General features: G+C 38.2%; 2 protein-coding genes across 2 annotated transcripts in view; one reads left to right on the top strand and one right to left on the bottom strand.

Annotated features, from left to right (window-relative positions):
• The window catches only part of txndc11 (thioredoxin domain containing 11), an 82,383-nt gene extending 80,265 nt beyond the window's left edge, over window positions 1–2,118 (top strand). The window contains exon 12 of the mRNA XM_043711987.2: window positions 417–2,118. Within this exon, the coding sequence (XP_043567922.2) occupies window positions 417–1,017 (601 nt within the window). The 3' untranslated portion in view covers window positions 1,018–2,118. The remainder of the gene's footprint in view (window positions 1–416) is intronic.
• On the bottom strand, window positions 1,247–14,141 carry snn (stannin). The gene is made up of 2 exons (XM_043711990.2): window positions 13,949–14,141; window positions 1,247–2,797 (listed from the first exon to the last, which is right to left on the bottom strand). The coding sequence occupies exon 2, from the start codon at window positions 2,692–2,694 to the stop codon at window positions 2,434–2,436; it is 261 nt and encodes an 86-aa protein (XP_043567925.1). The 5' UTR covers window positions 2,695–2,797; window positions 13,949–14,141; the 3' UTR covers window positions 1,247–2,433.
• Window positions 14,142–14,621: the final 480 nt, after the last annotated feature.

Raw genomic sequence — 14,621 nt, 5'->3', positions numbered from 1 at the left:
CATTTACGCACCGAAGGAATACTGCTGCTGAGGGAATTGTTACCACGTGATGTACCGCACACATTCAGGAACACAAAAATTAAAGGAAACAGTTTTTTTTTGTTGTGGTAATAGTTGTATGAAGTTCAAGGATTAAGAAATCTTTAATCTATCCAACTTTTGAACCGTTTATGTTGGATCAATACCCTTGATGCAACATTGATTTCCTCCTTGTTGAATCTACCATTACTGGGATTGTTTGGGTACCAACATTTTTCTGAGTAGTAGTGAAAAATGTTGATAAAACAACTGATTTCCTTTTGTTAAATCAAGAATGAAATGTTCAGAGTAAAAATTTCTGTAATACAGAAATGTTCATGTTGGTCAACATCAGGATATTTTCCATAAATTTACTTTCTCTTTACTCTTACTTTCAGGAAAGACTTGAGTGTGAAGTACCCTGAAGCTCTGCCATTTACTGTTCCTAATCTAGTGAGGTTCATTCTCTCGCATTCTACCCAGTTAGTTCATCAAGACCCATTCCAGTCTTGTAATCCAGACTGTATCCAAAAAGCAGCAGAATTACAGAAGGACCGAATTAGCCAACTGGAGAAAGAGCTGCAAAGACTCCGTGCAGAGATGCAGGTGTTGCATCAAGCTGAAAAGCAACTGGCTTTGCAGCTCTCAGCGACCAGACAGGAGGAGCAACAATTGAAGCTCCATAATCGAGCTCTGGAGGAGAAAAACGAAAAGCTGAAAAGTCATAATGAGAAACTACAAGATTTGTATAACCTGAGAAATGTAGAGCTAGCCAAAACAGCAGAGAAACTGAGTGAAATTACAGCAGTGTCTGAGAAACTCCTCAAAGAAAACACCTTGCTTAAGACATATATGGCCTCAATTGAAGAACTACTGGAGGAAAACACTTATCCCTCCTCAACTCCAGTTCGTGCTGAAGAGGAATCTCCGTTAACTTCCCATTCAGAAAATAATGCTGAAACCGAATCTTTTTCTTGTCATGACACACCTACATTGTGAAGAGAGATAATCATGAAACTGCAGATGCAAGGCATTCTGCTGCCTACCTTTTTAAAAAACAAAATTGTCCCAGGAATATAAACTATTCTACATTAGGTTGGCGGAGATCTCATGTGAAGTTCGAAATGTCAGTAAAAGTTTATTTCTACAGAATTGTTTTTTTTAAACAAGAACTTCATTTATCAAGTTCCATTCTTGAGCATCTTTTTTGTAAATGAAAAATCTGGTAAAAGGGGAAATTCTTTATTTGTTTACATTTGAATATTGCACTAATGTGAAATTTGTTACACACAGTAAATTTTATTTCTGTAAATTAATGAATTACAGGAAGGGGAACAGAATCTGGTCATAAGATACAACAATCTATCAAGTTATTTTGAAATTATACTGTTTTAAGTACAATTTGACCATATTAAACATGCTTTGAATTAAAACAGAAAACTGCTCAGCCACCATTTTAACTTCACTGCAAACCTTCCGGATCATTTGCAGACTGTGAATTGCAGCATTCTCCATCATAGGCGCAGCCTGGAATCAGTTTAGGAAAAAGTGCTTTGGTAGCATCCTAGCAGTCATACACCACTTTAGCACAACCTCACTCTGTGCAAAATGCAAGAACGATTCTACATCTTTCATTTTATGATCCCATTGAAATAATGGCTCTCTTCCCCTTTTTAATTTTATTTTTTTTAAAAACCTTTCTAAAGACAATACAGGATCTAAGTTGAGGTGATGCAATACCCCCACCCTCGCCATACAACCTAGGCTCAACAACAAAATATGTATTAGAGATGAAATAGCTGTATCATTAGGTAAATTATCAGCGCTGGTAGTGTTAGATTAATTTTTTAAAACAAAAGTTTACGTTGAATTTCTAATTCATTTCTAGTTATTTTAATCTTCAAACTGCCCTATCTCAATACCCCCATCCTTGCCATACAACCTAGGCTCAACAACAAAATATGCATTAAAGATGATCACTTAACATGGCCTTTGCTGTGGTAACATTTACAGCAGTTCATTTTGTACTCTGGTAATACTATCCTGCACAATACAGAAAGAAGTTTTCATACTGATCAATGCAAATTATTTCCAGAGATCCACAGGTTCAGTAGGGATGAAACTTACAGTAGTTGCTCCATCAAAACAGGCTCAGTTAAAAAGGGATTAAAATTCAAGTAGGAAACACTGCAAAATAAACAAGAATTTTGAATGGCTAGTCTTGATCTTTGATAACATGCAGTTGCAGATCAACAGACTGCCTGGCTAGTCCTTGCTGTTTTCTGCTAACCTTGCTATTTGTTTTTAATAAGCAGCTTGAACAGAATTAAACCTTCACAGTATGAAGAATGATTATCCTACAAATGTTATTCAGTCCAAATGGCAAAATCTGCAGTTGTGAACTGTGACTGAATGTTAACCATGACCTTCGGTCCCATTAGCTGTCAGCTTAGCTTTCCGCTCTACCCGTGGCCCTTTGGCTGAGTACTGCACCAACAGAAAGGGCTCTTTGGTCTCGCCTTCTCCCACGATGCTTTCTTCATCTTCCGACTGACCTATTCGCTGCAGTCGCAGGTAGCACCAGCAGCCCAGGATCAATGCACCGAGAGCCGCGATGGCAATCAGAATCACAATAACTGTGACCACTCCGGTGGTGGGGCTGTGGTCCATAGACATGGCAAGTGTCCAGTGTAAGCCTTCAATTGCAGATTGTGAAAAAAGTGCTACTTCAAATCGATGGCTAGGATGTTTGGTAGAGGTGAGATTCTTGCAAAAAGGTCTGAAAGAAAAAAGTTTGAATAAGCATACTGTATTTGAGGGTTATTAGCTGGCACTGCAATAGAACAATTCACACTAATTTTCCGACACAAGATTTTGGTTGACTGTCCAGGTAAGAATCCTGTCTTTCCCCACCCTTTTTTTAAAAAATAAATTGAAGGATTTTCCCAAAGCACTTAGTTATAAAGTATTATTTTGTTTTGGCTGGGGGAATACCATGATTCTGAAATTCCCCCAGCCTCTATATTAAATAAACCAGCATTTAAAACTTTCCTTTCATTTACAATGCCATGGACCTAGCAGCTTTGCAAATGGTCCAGATGCTTTTAATATATTTTTGAACACATTGAATCTGACACACGGAGAGGAACACAATACTATCTGGTAAGGCAAAACTCTGTGGAAGTTAAAGAAAAAGCGGCCACACTGAAATACCTATCCCAGTCTCTTCAGTATAATTGAATGTGTATGGTACAGGAAAAATTATGATCCATGTAATCTCAGCAATTGATGAATTCTCTTAAGTATAATGCTAAAGTAGACAGGTTTCCCAAATCAGGCCATTGCTATCTTTGCCCATTAACCTTTTACCATGAAAATTTCCTCTAATCAGAACAAAATGTATATTAATGAAGTTGGTTTCTGATACTCATAGCCAGCATGCTTCACTTAAATGTGGAATTATTTCTTGTTGCCCAGGTTAGAGGGTTTAAACATATTTAGTAATTCATCAGAAATGTGTGGTGCTACAGAACTGGTAGATAATAGTACAATTCCTATAGTAAAGAATTGGGACAGAAAATGTCCAGGGAATTAGAGTCAGGGCTTTTTGTTTTGAAAGATAATGAATTCCCTACAAAAGGAGAGACTAGAAGACCATCTATAAATTAAATGTCATGAATAGTCAGCACTGATATACTTTACCAACTTTGGAAGGAAAGAATAGGCAATAAATATAGATGCGACTTGGATTTACAAAAGGCCTTCAATAAGGTGCCACAAAGTAAGGTTAAAGGTCAAAGTGTGTAGGCTCAGTGGTCAAAGTGGTTAAGTATATTGCTGGTTAGTTTTAAATCAGAAAGGTTTCATGGGAAAGGAATTCTTCCTAAGAATCAGTGCTGGGAACACTGCTGCTTAGAAATTACTTTCAGTTGTTTAGATGTTGAAATCGGGGCTCTTGTGGTGCAATGGTACTTGCTGATCGACCTATTCAGAGATGTTATTACAAACTTTGGAGCGGGTCAGAAACTATGTAGATTTTGGAATTGAAAAGACATTGCTACAATTGCAGCTGACTCCCAAGCCTTGCGGGTGGTGTGGAGAGGTGGTGCCAGGATAGTCATTTTCGCCCATTCTAATGATCTCCTATAAAACGTGAAGAGAGCTAAAAACAAGGTAGCATAGTTTAGTTGGCAGAGTTAGGGAGGTTGGAGTTGGAAGTGGTGCTGGAAAAGCACAGCAGGTGAGGCAGCATCAGAGGAGCAGGAAAATCCACATTTCTGGCAAAAGCCCTTGATGAAGGGCTTTTGCCCGAAACATCGATTTTCCTGCTCCTCTGATGCTGCCTGATCTGCTGTGCTTTCCCAGCACCACTCTGATCTCTACTCTGGTTTCCAGCATCTGCAGTCCTCAATTCTACCCAGAGTCAGGCAGATCACCTATTGCTTGAAATGAGGTTGAATATAAGAACAAGGAGGACTTAAGTGTATAAATTCACCAAACTTCTATCAAAAGAACTCTACTCAGTTTCTGGGGAGGAAATTGGGAAGTAAGGGAATTAAGCTAAACCTTTCTTGAACATTCATTAGACAAAATGTTGAATGCAACTCTGCTGTGATCCAAAAAGGATAGAGGCACTGGAGTGGGTATGAAGATGATTTACAAGGATAATATTGGAAATACATGACTACGAGGGTGGAAAGAGATCTTGTTTTCTCTTTTGAAGAGGGGTGACCTAACAAAGGTCTTTAAAAATTAAGACATGTTTTGATGGAGAGAAGATAGATATTATTTTCATTTTTAGGAAAAGCACAACCACAGGTTATCACCAAGAAATCCAACACGGAATTCAGAAGAAATTTCTTACCCAAGCAGTGCTGAGAATGTGGAACTCACTACCAGGAGTTCTTGAAATGAATAGTAGTATAAATGCACTTGAGTGGAAGCCAGACAAGCAGATGATGGGGTGGAGGGTGATAATAATAGGCAAGATGAGAGGAGGCTAGAAGGAGCATAAATAGTGCATGGAGTGGTGGTGCTGAGTGGCCTATTTTATATATCCCATTAAGGGAAAGTCACCATAGACTTGACAGAAATAATTGGTGGTTTAACCTGAGGATTACCTTGCCACTATGAAGGTAGTGACCTCAGTCAGTATCTCCTATATTGTCAAAGTCTTCCGTCAGTTTGCTGGAGGGACCACATTTTGTGTTTCAATTGGTCAAGTACATTATGCTACTACATTCTGTAGGAAGGACAAATTTTCACATTTTGCTGATCCTCTTTTTGTACATGAGCTGACATTGGTCAATTATTTGTAGTGACCGCCCCAAGCACTGTATTGCATTAAAAGGCTGTAATATGTGGACCACGGTAATAAAAACAAAACATGAAGGGTCTGAAGGAGGGTCAGTGGACCCAAAACACAAATTCTGCTTTCTCTCCACAGATGCTGTCAGATCGGAGTTCCTCCAGCAATTTGTGTTTGTATTTCTGATTTCTAGCGTCTGAAGATTTTTGGGTTTGTTTTTGAAAATTTAAAAAAAAATTCTTTAATTTGGATATTTCAAAGTCATCTAGTCCTGCAAGATTTAGTTTGGCAATGCTGTTCAAGATGTGTTATAGCCACCCTTAATGTCGCATATTTTACAAAATTGATTTTTAAAACTGGTTTGATAAAGTACATTTTTCATTAGTTTTTTAAAATTAGCTTCAATGCCCAGCTCGACAGTTCTTTATTATTGAGAATGGTACACATTGACTAAGATAGATTTGGAATAATTGAAAGAATCAGTGACAAGCCTAAGTGTAGAAGGGATAACTAAAGCTTTTTTTTAATTGAAAAGGACACGGTAGTTGAAAGATAGGACAGAGACAGCTGGAGGCTCTGTCATCAGGCACAAAACATAAGCAGGCAATATGGACGTCTGACTGATACAAGGGAAGATTAGATCCTGAACATGATCACATGGCCACGTTTGTGCAGCAATTTGAAGTGGTGACAAGGATTTTAAAATTTATAATGCTGGGTCAAGAATCCTTGTAGGTGATCAAAGTGAAACTGGTCTTCTATTGCAGGATCGTTCTCGTGTCCAAAACTGCCAAAACGTAATCGCATAATGCATCATTTTAACAGTTGCAGAAATGAAATTCCTAAAAGCATTTTCAAATCAAGTGCCTTTAAATGCATGCACACTGAAAAATCGATGGGACATAAATAGTAAACACTGCCAGGAGATTGCATTAAAAGGTTATAGCACATTTTCCAGGAGTTTGGAAACTAAATTAACCAAGCTATAGCTCCGAAATATTTTGAGCAAGTCTAAATGTTTACATGAAGTTTTGTAGAGATCTAACGTTAACTCTTATTCCGTTGAAAACGGCTGAAGGTTCTAATCTTGCAAACATCAAGGCAAATTAAAAGAATGCCACATTTCAAGCAATCACAACTTATAATACAGTAGATTGCTGAATATGTATTTTGTTACTCCTCCCTCAATAAGTAATAAGCCAGTTAATGCTATTACACACAGATCAAGAATGTGTATGATTTGGTCACTGGGTGTGCAGAGTTATCCAATTAGAGTTTGAATGGACTTGTTACTGTTGACTCCTAGATCCCAGGTGATTTTCCCAGCCATGTATGTACATGCGTGTACACTTCAGCTGAAAACAGGACAGTTTAATGACACCATAGTAAAATAGCCCCCTGGACTACACTGACACATTACAAGATGACAAATGGTCTCAAGAACAGAATGCTGGAGGGCAGCCAGAGACTCTGCTGAAACACCCTTAGAGCTTCTTCTTTTGGGAAAAGATTCTAAGAATGTGTGCCTTGAAGATTTTGGATTGTGGCAGGCTCCTGTTTAAAACAAAATGTCATTCTGGTCAAATCACTTTAATGTTTTCCAACTGAGAAGCTAGCTTCAGAACTTTGTCTTTTGCTCAAGCTAGGCTCACTCTAGCCCCTTGATCAAACGTAAACCACCACATGCTGCTAAAACCAGCAGAATCTGAAACAAGTTCGGAAGTCAGCAACACTAGTCCAATGGGTTTATTTAAAATCACAAACTTTTGGAGCACTGCTCCTTCATCAGGTGAAGCTCACAGACGAAGGAGCAGCGCTCTGAAAGCCTGTGATTTCAAATAAACCTGTTAGACTGTAAGCAGGTATTATGGGCCTTCAGAATTTGTCCACCCCAGTCCAACACCGGTGCCTCCACATCAGAATCTGAAACATATTTGGCTTTACTCATTAAATGTTTTTGTGGGAGGCAGAGAAAGGAGACATTTTAAAATAGTTTATTAGCCATTCAGCAAATTCAAGTTGGAACCTTTGAAATTCCATTCCAATAGCATCAGTTTTGATTGCATTTTACTGCCTGATGCAGGGAAGAACTTTATCGATCAACACAAAATTCAGATTGGCATCCTCAGCCTTCCAAAAATATTCTGAAATTTATATCTGTTGTGCTACACCCAGAATTATTCCACCCAGATCATAAATCAGTATACCTTGACTAATATACAAATGGATAATGTGGGGGGCTTGATACAAGCAGCTCTTACACAGTAAATCAGCAAACCTGATGGGATCTGCATGGTTGTCTGTTCCTAATGTGCATGTATTAACATTTCCACATGCACACCGATTCACTTTTTAAAAGACAAAAAAAGGTACAAAGAGGGTTAAAAAAAATTATTCAATGAATTCCCTTGTCATGGCTGGGATTACTTGAGGAAAGCTGTGAAGCAGGAATGCAAAGCAAGCCTGCTACAGGGGAATTTCAATCAGTTACAATGGTGCACGTGCAAAACTTGATACCATCTTCTCTTGAACTATGAAAAGCATGCAGCTGTACAATTACAGATGTCCCACTCTTAGGTTCTTCTATAATACCCAAGATTAATTTTTTTTTTTAAAATAGTACCATTTCTTTCCTAAATGTAGTGTGACTATGCTCTGTAACAAATGTTAGATCTATTCACAACAGCTTTGATGCTTTTCAATGTTGTCTGCATTATTAAGTTATAGCTTTAATAACATGTTTCATCTACAGCCACATGTGAAATCTAACCAGATTAAGAACGTGAATGAAATAACTCCCACAGTATCAACAGATGTCTTGACGTTGAGTTCCTATTGCTAAGGAAAGTTTTGTGGAGATTGCAACCTGCTTTCCTTTAGGCTATTGGGCTGAACTTTGATCATCCCTCTGCTACGTTTAAAAGTTTCCATGGGGTGCAGGAAGACTGGGACTTTCTTTTTGCACAAAAGAAAGGATACTGTCCATGTAAAGTTCCTGTTGTTGTCATTTCTACTTTGCAGAACCAAGTGGATAATGAGTAGGAAGTGACAAGACCAGAAAATTGCTCCATAAATACACAGTTTCCTTTAGAAAGGAAATATTTCGGATCAACTAGTTTGTACTGGCTCACTGGCATTCTCAAAATTGTCACTATTAAACCCTGATGAAACTTTTTAACTCTGAGACAAAAGTTATTCTTTAAATATTAACTTCAGTGAATTTAGATATTTTTAAACAAATTTATCTTTAAAAAATGTGAAAAGGGTAGACTCACTTCTGTTCTAACCAAGGTTTATCATAGACAGATGAGGGTCTAACATTTTCCCTCTGATAGCTAAGCGGTATTTCAAATGTATTGTATTAGTTCCCCTACCCCACTCCCCACACGTAAAGAGTCAACATTTAAAATAAAACATGAAAGTTAAATCTGACATTCCTTATCAATGATTATTCTGTGTTTTTTCTATCTTAATTAATTTGTTACTCTCAAGCAACATTTATCCACACTATTGGCTAATTTATGGATCTGCCAAAAAAAATTATTCAGTATTTTAAACAGATTTTGAAAGACAGACAATCCAGTACTACTGTGAAAACATGTTTCATCGAAAATATTAAAATATTTGAAGGAGTGTCTGCATTTTAATCCTAATCACTGCAATTGGTTTTGAAGATTCATTTTCAAACTCAAACACATTAGGTCAACATTTGTAGCATCCAGTTATATGAAAACCAAGTCATAAATTAATACAATGAATCACTGAAGGATTTTTTTGTAAATGTTTATCAAAGATATTCGCAGAACGAGTAGCAGCATCTCCCATTGTTATCAAGTTTGTTAGTTTTTAAAAAAGGTTCAAGACAGGTTTGAACTTGAGACACTAAAGGCATGAAGGCAAATGGAGAGAGTATGGCAGTGAGATTGGCTGATAGTCTTTGATAAGACTGAACAGCATAGCAGACCTGACATGCCAAATGATCTTCTCTTCCGACAATTTTCTGTTTCTACAATCAAACCTCATGGTGACTGATCAACTTTTTTTTTCTTATGAGTAGTTCTAATGTATCCCAAAAATTTTCATTTAGGGCACACTCCAACACCCATTTCTTGCCTATATCATATTAATGTTGTAAACGGTTCCTTGTTTTTGGATTCTGTTGTGCCTGTCCCACCTTTCAAAACCATCATAAGCACACATCTGTTCATAAATGATGCTGCCCGAGCAAACTGGCCTCCCAGTTCTCCAACCCTTCCTTCCCCCTAACATTCTTCATCATGAGATCCAAGAGCACACTGTGTTCCACAATGCCCTATCTGAATTTCTCCAAGCAAATATGTAGCCATCCCACTGTGGTAAAATAGCCCCAACCAAGGAAATAAAAAGTATTGTATTGTATGCTTCTCTCTGTCTCTAACCATGTGCCATAACAGTGCTTTTATTCCATTGTTGAGCTAAGTGGCACTGCTGTTTGGTTCTGTGCTTACATATCTTTTAACAGCCAGGAAATTTAAATTTTAGGTTGAAGCAGGTTGTAAATTAACTCTTCTGCTCAAGTGTATGTAAAAAGGCCAAGAGCTGTTCTCTCTCTGGTCTGGTCTAGGTCGCAAACAACAATACCAAAACACACTGACTAGTCGGTTATCCAACTTGCTGTTTGAGTGGCTTTGTGGTGTACAAATTAGTCACTTCTGCCTATACAGCACTGGTGCAGACTTCCTGCAGACATGAAAGACATTATAAATGAATATTACCTCTATAATAACCTACAGATTTTGTTTTAAAAAGGGACAAACTTTATCTAAAAAACAAAATTTTAAACCACTAAGCCAGATGGAGAGGAAATATTAGCTCTTGACTTTTTACTTTATTGGTAATATACAATATCTGAGCCAAAAAGAGCTATTTTTAAAAAAGCAAAAGGCAAATTGGAAAAAATAATTTTGCCAATACAAGAGGCATCTGTATCAAATTTCCAAAATCTTCACAAGAGAATATAGTATCTTAAAGAATCAACATTCTAGTGTCATAAGTCTGTTGCATTCATACTGTAGTTTTATTTTGCTTGTAAATATTATTGCTGCCAGTAGGAATTTGAAAATAGCAAATATCTGCACCTAAAATCAAACATTAAAAAACTTTAGTTTGCTGCATACACCATGTGCTCTCAGATACAAGCTGCTCCTATGACTAGACAGAGATCTTAAAAACACATGGTTTGTCTGTTTCCCCAGTCCTCTCCCTGCAAAATTGCTCTGCCCAGACCAGATTAAGTGACCCGCACTACACTGGAATTTGGATCCTGTTCTTTAGTAGAGTGGCACAAACTTCCCAGGGTCATCACACCTGTGTAGTGATGTACTTGGTCAAATAATAATAAAATGGATTGCTTTGAAGAACTTACTCCACCTTGATTGTGGAACTACAGCACTTCTATGCTGAAGCTCTGTAAAAATCAGCAGATTAGAATTGAAGTGGATGTGCTGACGTAAGGACTGCCTGAGTTCACAGTGTTTAGCTATTATTTTTTTTCCACAAGGATATTGCACAGTTTGTATTTCAATATATATGACCTACGCACAATACAGCAGCTGCAACGATTCCAGTTTGTTTCCTTTCTAAAATTGGCAGATGGAATATAATGTGGGAAAATGTGCTTCAGCAGGAGGAATAGAGGAGCTGATTATTTAAAACGGAGAAAACTACAGAACAGGGAGGTTTGGGAGTGCTCATGATTACTAACATCTACGTTCAGGGTAATAGGGAAGGCATACAGAATGTTAGCTTTATTTCAAACGGAATGGAGTTTAAATGCAAGGAGCTCTTGCCTAATATTATCCAAGGCATAAGTCAAGCCACAGCTGGAATGCTCAACAGTTCGGGGTCCCTTAGGAAAGATATACTGGCATTGCAAGCAGTCCACAGAAGGATCACTGGAATGTTACCAGGTGTGGAAAATTTACCTTAGGAGGAACATTTGAGTGGTTTGGGCCTGTATTTATTGGACTTCAGAAAAATGAAAGGCAACCTTTTATTGAAACAAGATTCTTAAGGAACTTGGCAGGTTAGATGTGGAGCAATTGTTCCCCTTTGTGGGAGTCTAGGATCAGACAGCATAATCTCAGAGTAAGTAGTCACTCATTTAAATGAGGAATTTCTTCTCTAAGGGTTGTGAATCAATGAAATTCTTTTCCACAAAAGCAATCAAGGCTGGGCCATTATATTCAAGACTGAGATGGATGTTTAATAGGTAAGAGAATCAAGAGTTAGAGGGAAAAGGCTGGAAAGTGGAGTTGAGGATTATCAGATCATTCTATTTTATAGGATGGCAGAGCAGATTTTATTACTGAATGGGCTTCTGTCCTTATGTTTTATAGTCAGGCGAGCAGGGCAAAACCTTTTCAGTGGTATTTTCCAACCACAGTTGGATAAGTGAATTTTAAAAAAGTTAATGTGGTAATTCCCAAGATATTAGCATAAGTCCTACACAGGTTAGTTACCAGCTAATATAGTTTCAGTCAATGTTCATGTGTTTCTATTACATAAAACTGTAAGATAGGGTCTTTGTGGCATAGTTTCAATGTCTCTACCTTTGAATCAGAAGGCCTGCGTTCAAGTCCCACATGGTCCGGATGTGTGCAATACAACCTCTCAATAAGATGACTCATAATATCCAAAACTAAGTTTTTTTTAAACCACCTTGTTACTTAATCTGAGATTGCATTGTGTAGCATTGAAAAAGTAACTTCTTTCCCATTGCAGGGTATAAACTTCTCATTCAGCAAAAAATAAAAACGTGATAACATTTGCTCATATTATCTAATTTCTACCATTGAACTTCTTGAGAGATCACTAGTCCATTGGTATACCATGTAGTTGTATAACCTAACAAGTCCCATTGAAATGAATTCTGATACAGACCACAACAACATCTGCCTTATATACACAGTTCATTTCACAAAGGAAACCTCAAGATGTTTAATTAGTGGCAAATTAAACATAAAAGAGCAGGAAGCAAGCTGCAGAATTCTCCACTTTCTCAACAAAATCAAGAACCAGGGATGCTGGAAATCTGATCAATAAGAACAGAAATTGCTGAACAAACTCAGCAGGTCTTTCAGCATCTATGGAAAGAAAACAGAGTTAACGTTTCAGGTCTGCTGGCGTAAAGGTCCAAAAGAAACATCACTGGACCTGAAACTCTTATCCTGTTTTGTTCCCAAAGATGCTACTAGACCTGCTGCGTTTTTTTTGTTTTGACTCAATTTTTAACATGTTTACTTGCCATTTGTTTGATGGTGCACTTCAGTTGTAATAAGTGCCTTGCAGCAAAACCTGAAGACCCCTGTCGCCAAGAGTCTGATATTATGACCATAGGAGCAGTAGGCCAATCAGCCTATTGAGACTGCTTTGCCAAACAAGTAAAACCATGTCATTACTCAATTAATGATTATTTCAACTGGTGATACTTTTTTAAAAATTACCTGGTCTAACAAACATCAGCACAACACACATAAAAAAACTAAACACAAATATTAATATATCAATCAAAATCTTAACAATGTTTGAATTTTCATTTTCACATGAGATTTTTGCTAATATTTGCTCAACCCAGGATGGAACTGGTCAGCCAGAGAGATAAAAAAAACCTGGGGTGAGAGGGGAAAATTCCTGGGGACAAATTCAGGGGATTATCAAGGGACTTTATATTCCATTCCATCAAGAATGACCCCCTAAGAGCATAAGCACAAACAGAGTTTTCCGTGGTTGAACATGCCAAAGACAGCAATAGGTTAGTTGTATGACCATGAACTATCCTGACACTGTTCTCTAATGACAACCACCAAACCACACACAATGTTAAAACAGTTCCGAAAAAAATAAACTGTGCTAATGACCAGATTCACAATTTTAATAATCCTTCAGTATTGTCCAAAATACAGCAAAACTGCAGTTCACCCAACCACAATGTCCAAATGAATTTTAAAAGGAACCAATATTAATTTGTATATATTTTTATATTTACACTGATTATAGTGTTTTACATAAATATGTTATTACACTGAATCTATATAACATATGCATATAAAATTACACCGGATTATTTTATAAAATATAGATTTTTATTTAAAAAGTATATATAAATATAGAAACTACAACAATCTAGGGAAGTAACAAAAATTCAATTTCAGGCCGTGACTAGAGTTAAAATGTATCACAAACTACGTACATCTAGATATGATTAGCAGCCAGTTATTTCCCCTACGACACACACTTGGTATCCCCCCACCCTCCGAGAAGGTACCAGGCTCTGTCTCCAGCGATTAGCACCCAAACGTGCAGGCTCTCGGTACCTGAAGGAGCACTCACTTTCATTCAAAGGTGCAGACTCTCAGCAGCCTGACAATGTTACGGTGGAAACGCTGCATTGCTTTGTTTCCCCACCTCCCCCCACTCTCCTCCTGCATTGCTACAAGATTACCGCAGCGCCCCTGAACATTGTGCCTCAATGTACAGGGGACTCAGTAACAAGCACAGAAGGGAGAGAGAGAAAAAAAAATAAGAGGCGGCTTTTGTTTTAAGGAAAGACGCAACGATTGCAAAAGTCCCCCGACTGCTCACCATCTTTTCACATTGCAGCCCCAGAGTGAATCACTCCTCGCTTCTTACAGCATTCCCCGCAGAAATCTCCGGTCTCTCTCTCTCTGCATTTTATTGCTGTTTATTCCCGTCTCCGAGCCCCCAGCTGCTGGGCTCCGCTCCGCTCGCCTCTCGGTCTCTCTCTCTCTCTCTGCCCCAGCTTTCCTTCCCCCTAGCCCCAACCAGCTGCCCCAGTCACTTCCACACACTCGCAGTGAGGGGCTGATCGATTCACACAAGCACCGCCCGTCCGTCCCCTCTGAGATCATCCGCTTCCCTCCTGATTGACAGAGACATACAGAGAGAGAGAGAGAGAGCTGCCCACAACACGAACCAGCCAAGAGCAAGGAGGCTGGCAGGTGAAGGATCCATTTTGATAGTCTCATGAAGCTGTGCAGAATCCTACATCCAGCCTCTGGTCCCTCATCCACTGCACCTTTTATTCATTTTAATACGCCATTCTGACAACAACAAAAAAACAGTGAAGCTGCACAACAAAATATTTTTTTTATATAAAGCGTGAGATCTGGTCTGCTCTTAATTCAAACCTGGTTCCTTCAGTGATTCAGATTTGCATTTGTAACAAATTACCATCTCGCCTTTGTTTGGCAAATAATTTGGATCATTGACTTTTGGTAATATTTCAATTCTCAGT

This window comes from Chiloscyllium plagiosum, unplaced genomic scaffold (assembly GCF_037043375.1).
Source record: "Chiloscyllium plagiosum isolate Xiang-an unplaced genomic scaffold, Cpla_swu_hap1 HiC_scaffold_20, whole genome shotgun sequence".
Lineage (NCBI taxonomy): Eukaryota > Metazoa > Chordata > Chondrichthyes > Orectolobiformes > Hemiscylliidae > Chiloscyllium > Chiloscyllium plagiosum.
The sequence above is the reverse complement of the archived record's forward strand: the minus strand, read 5'-3'. Positions and strand labels throughout refer to the sequence as shown.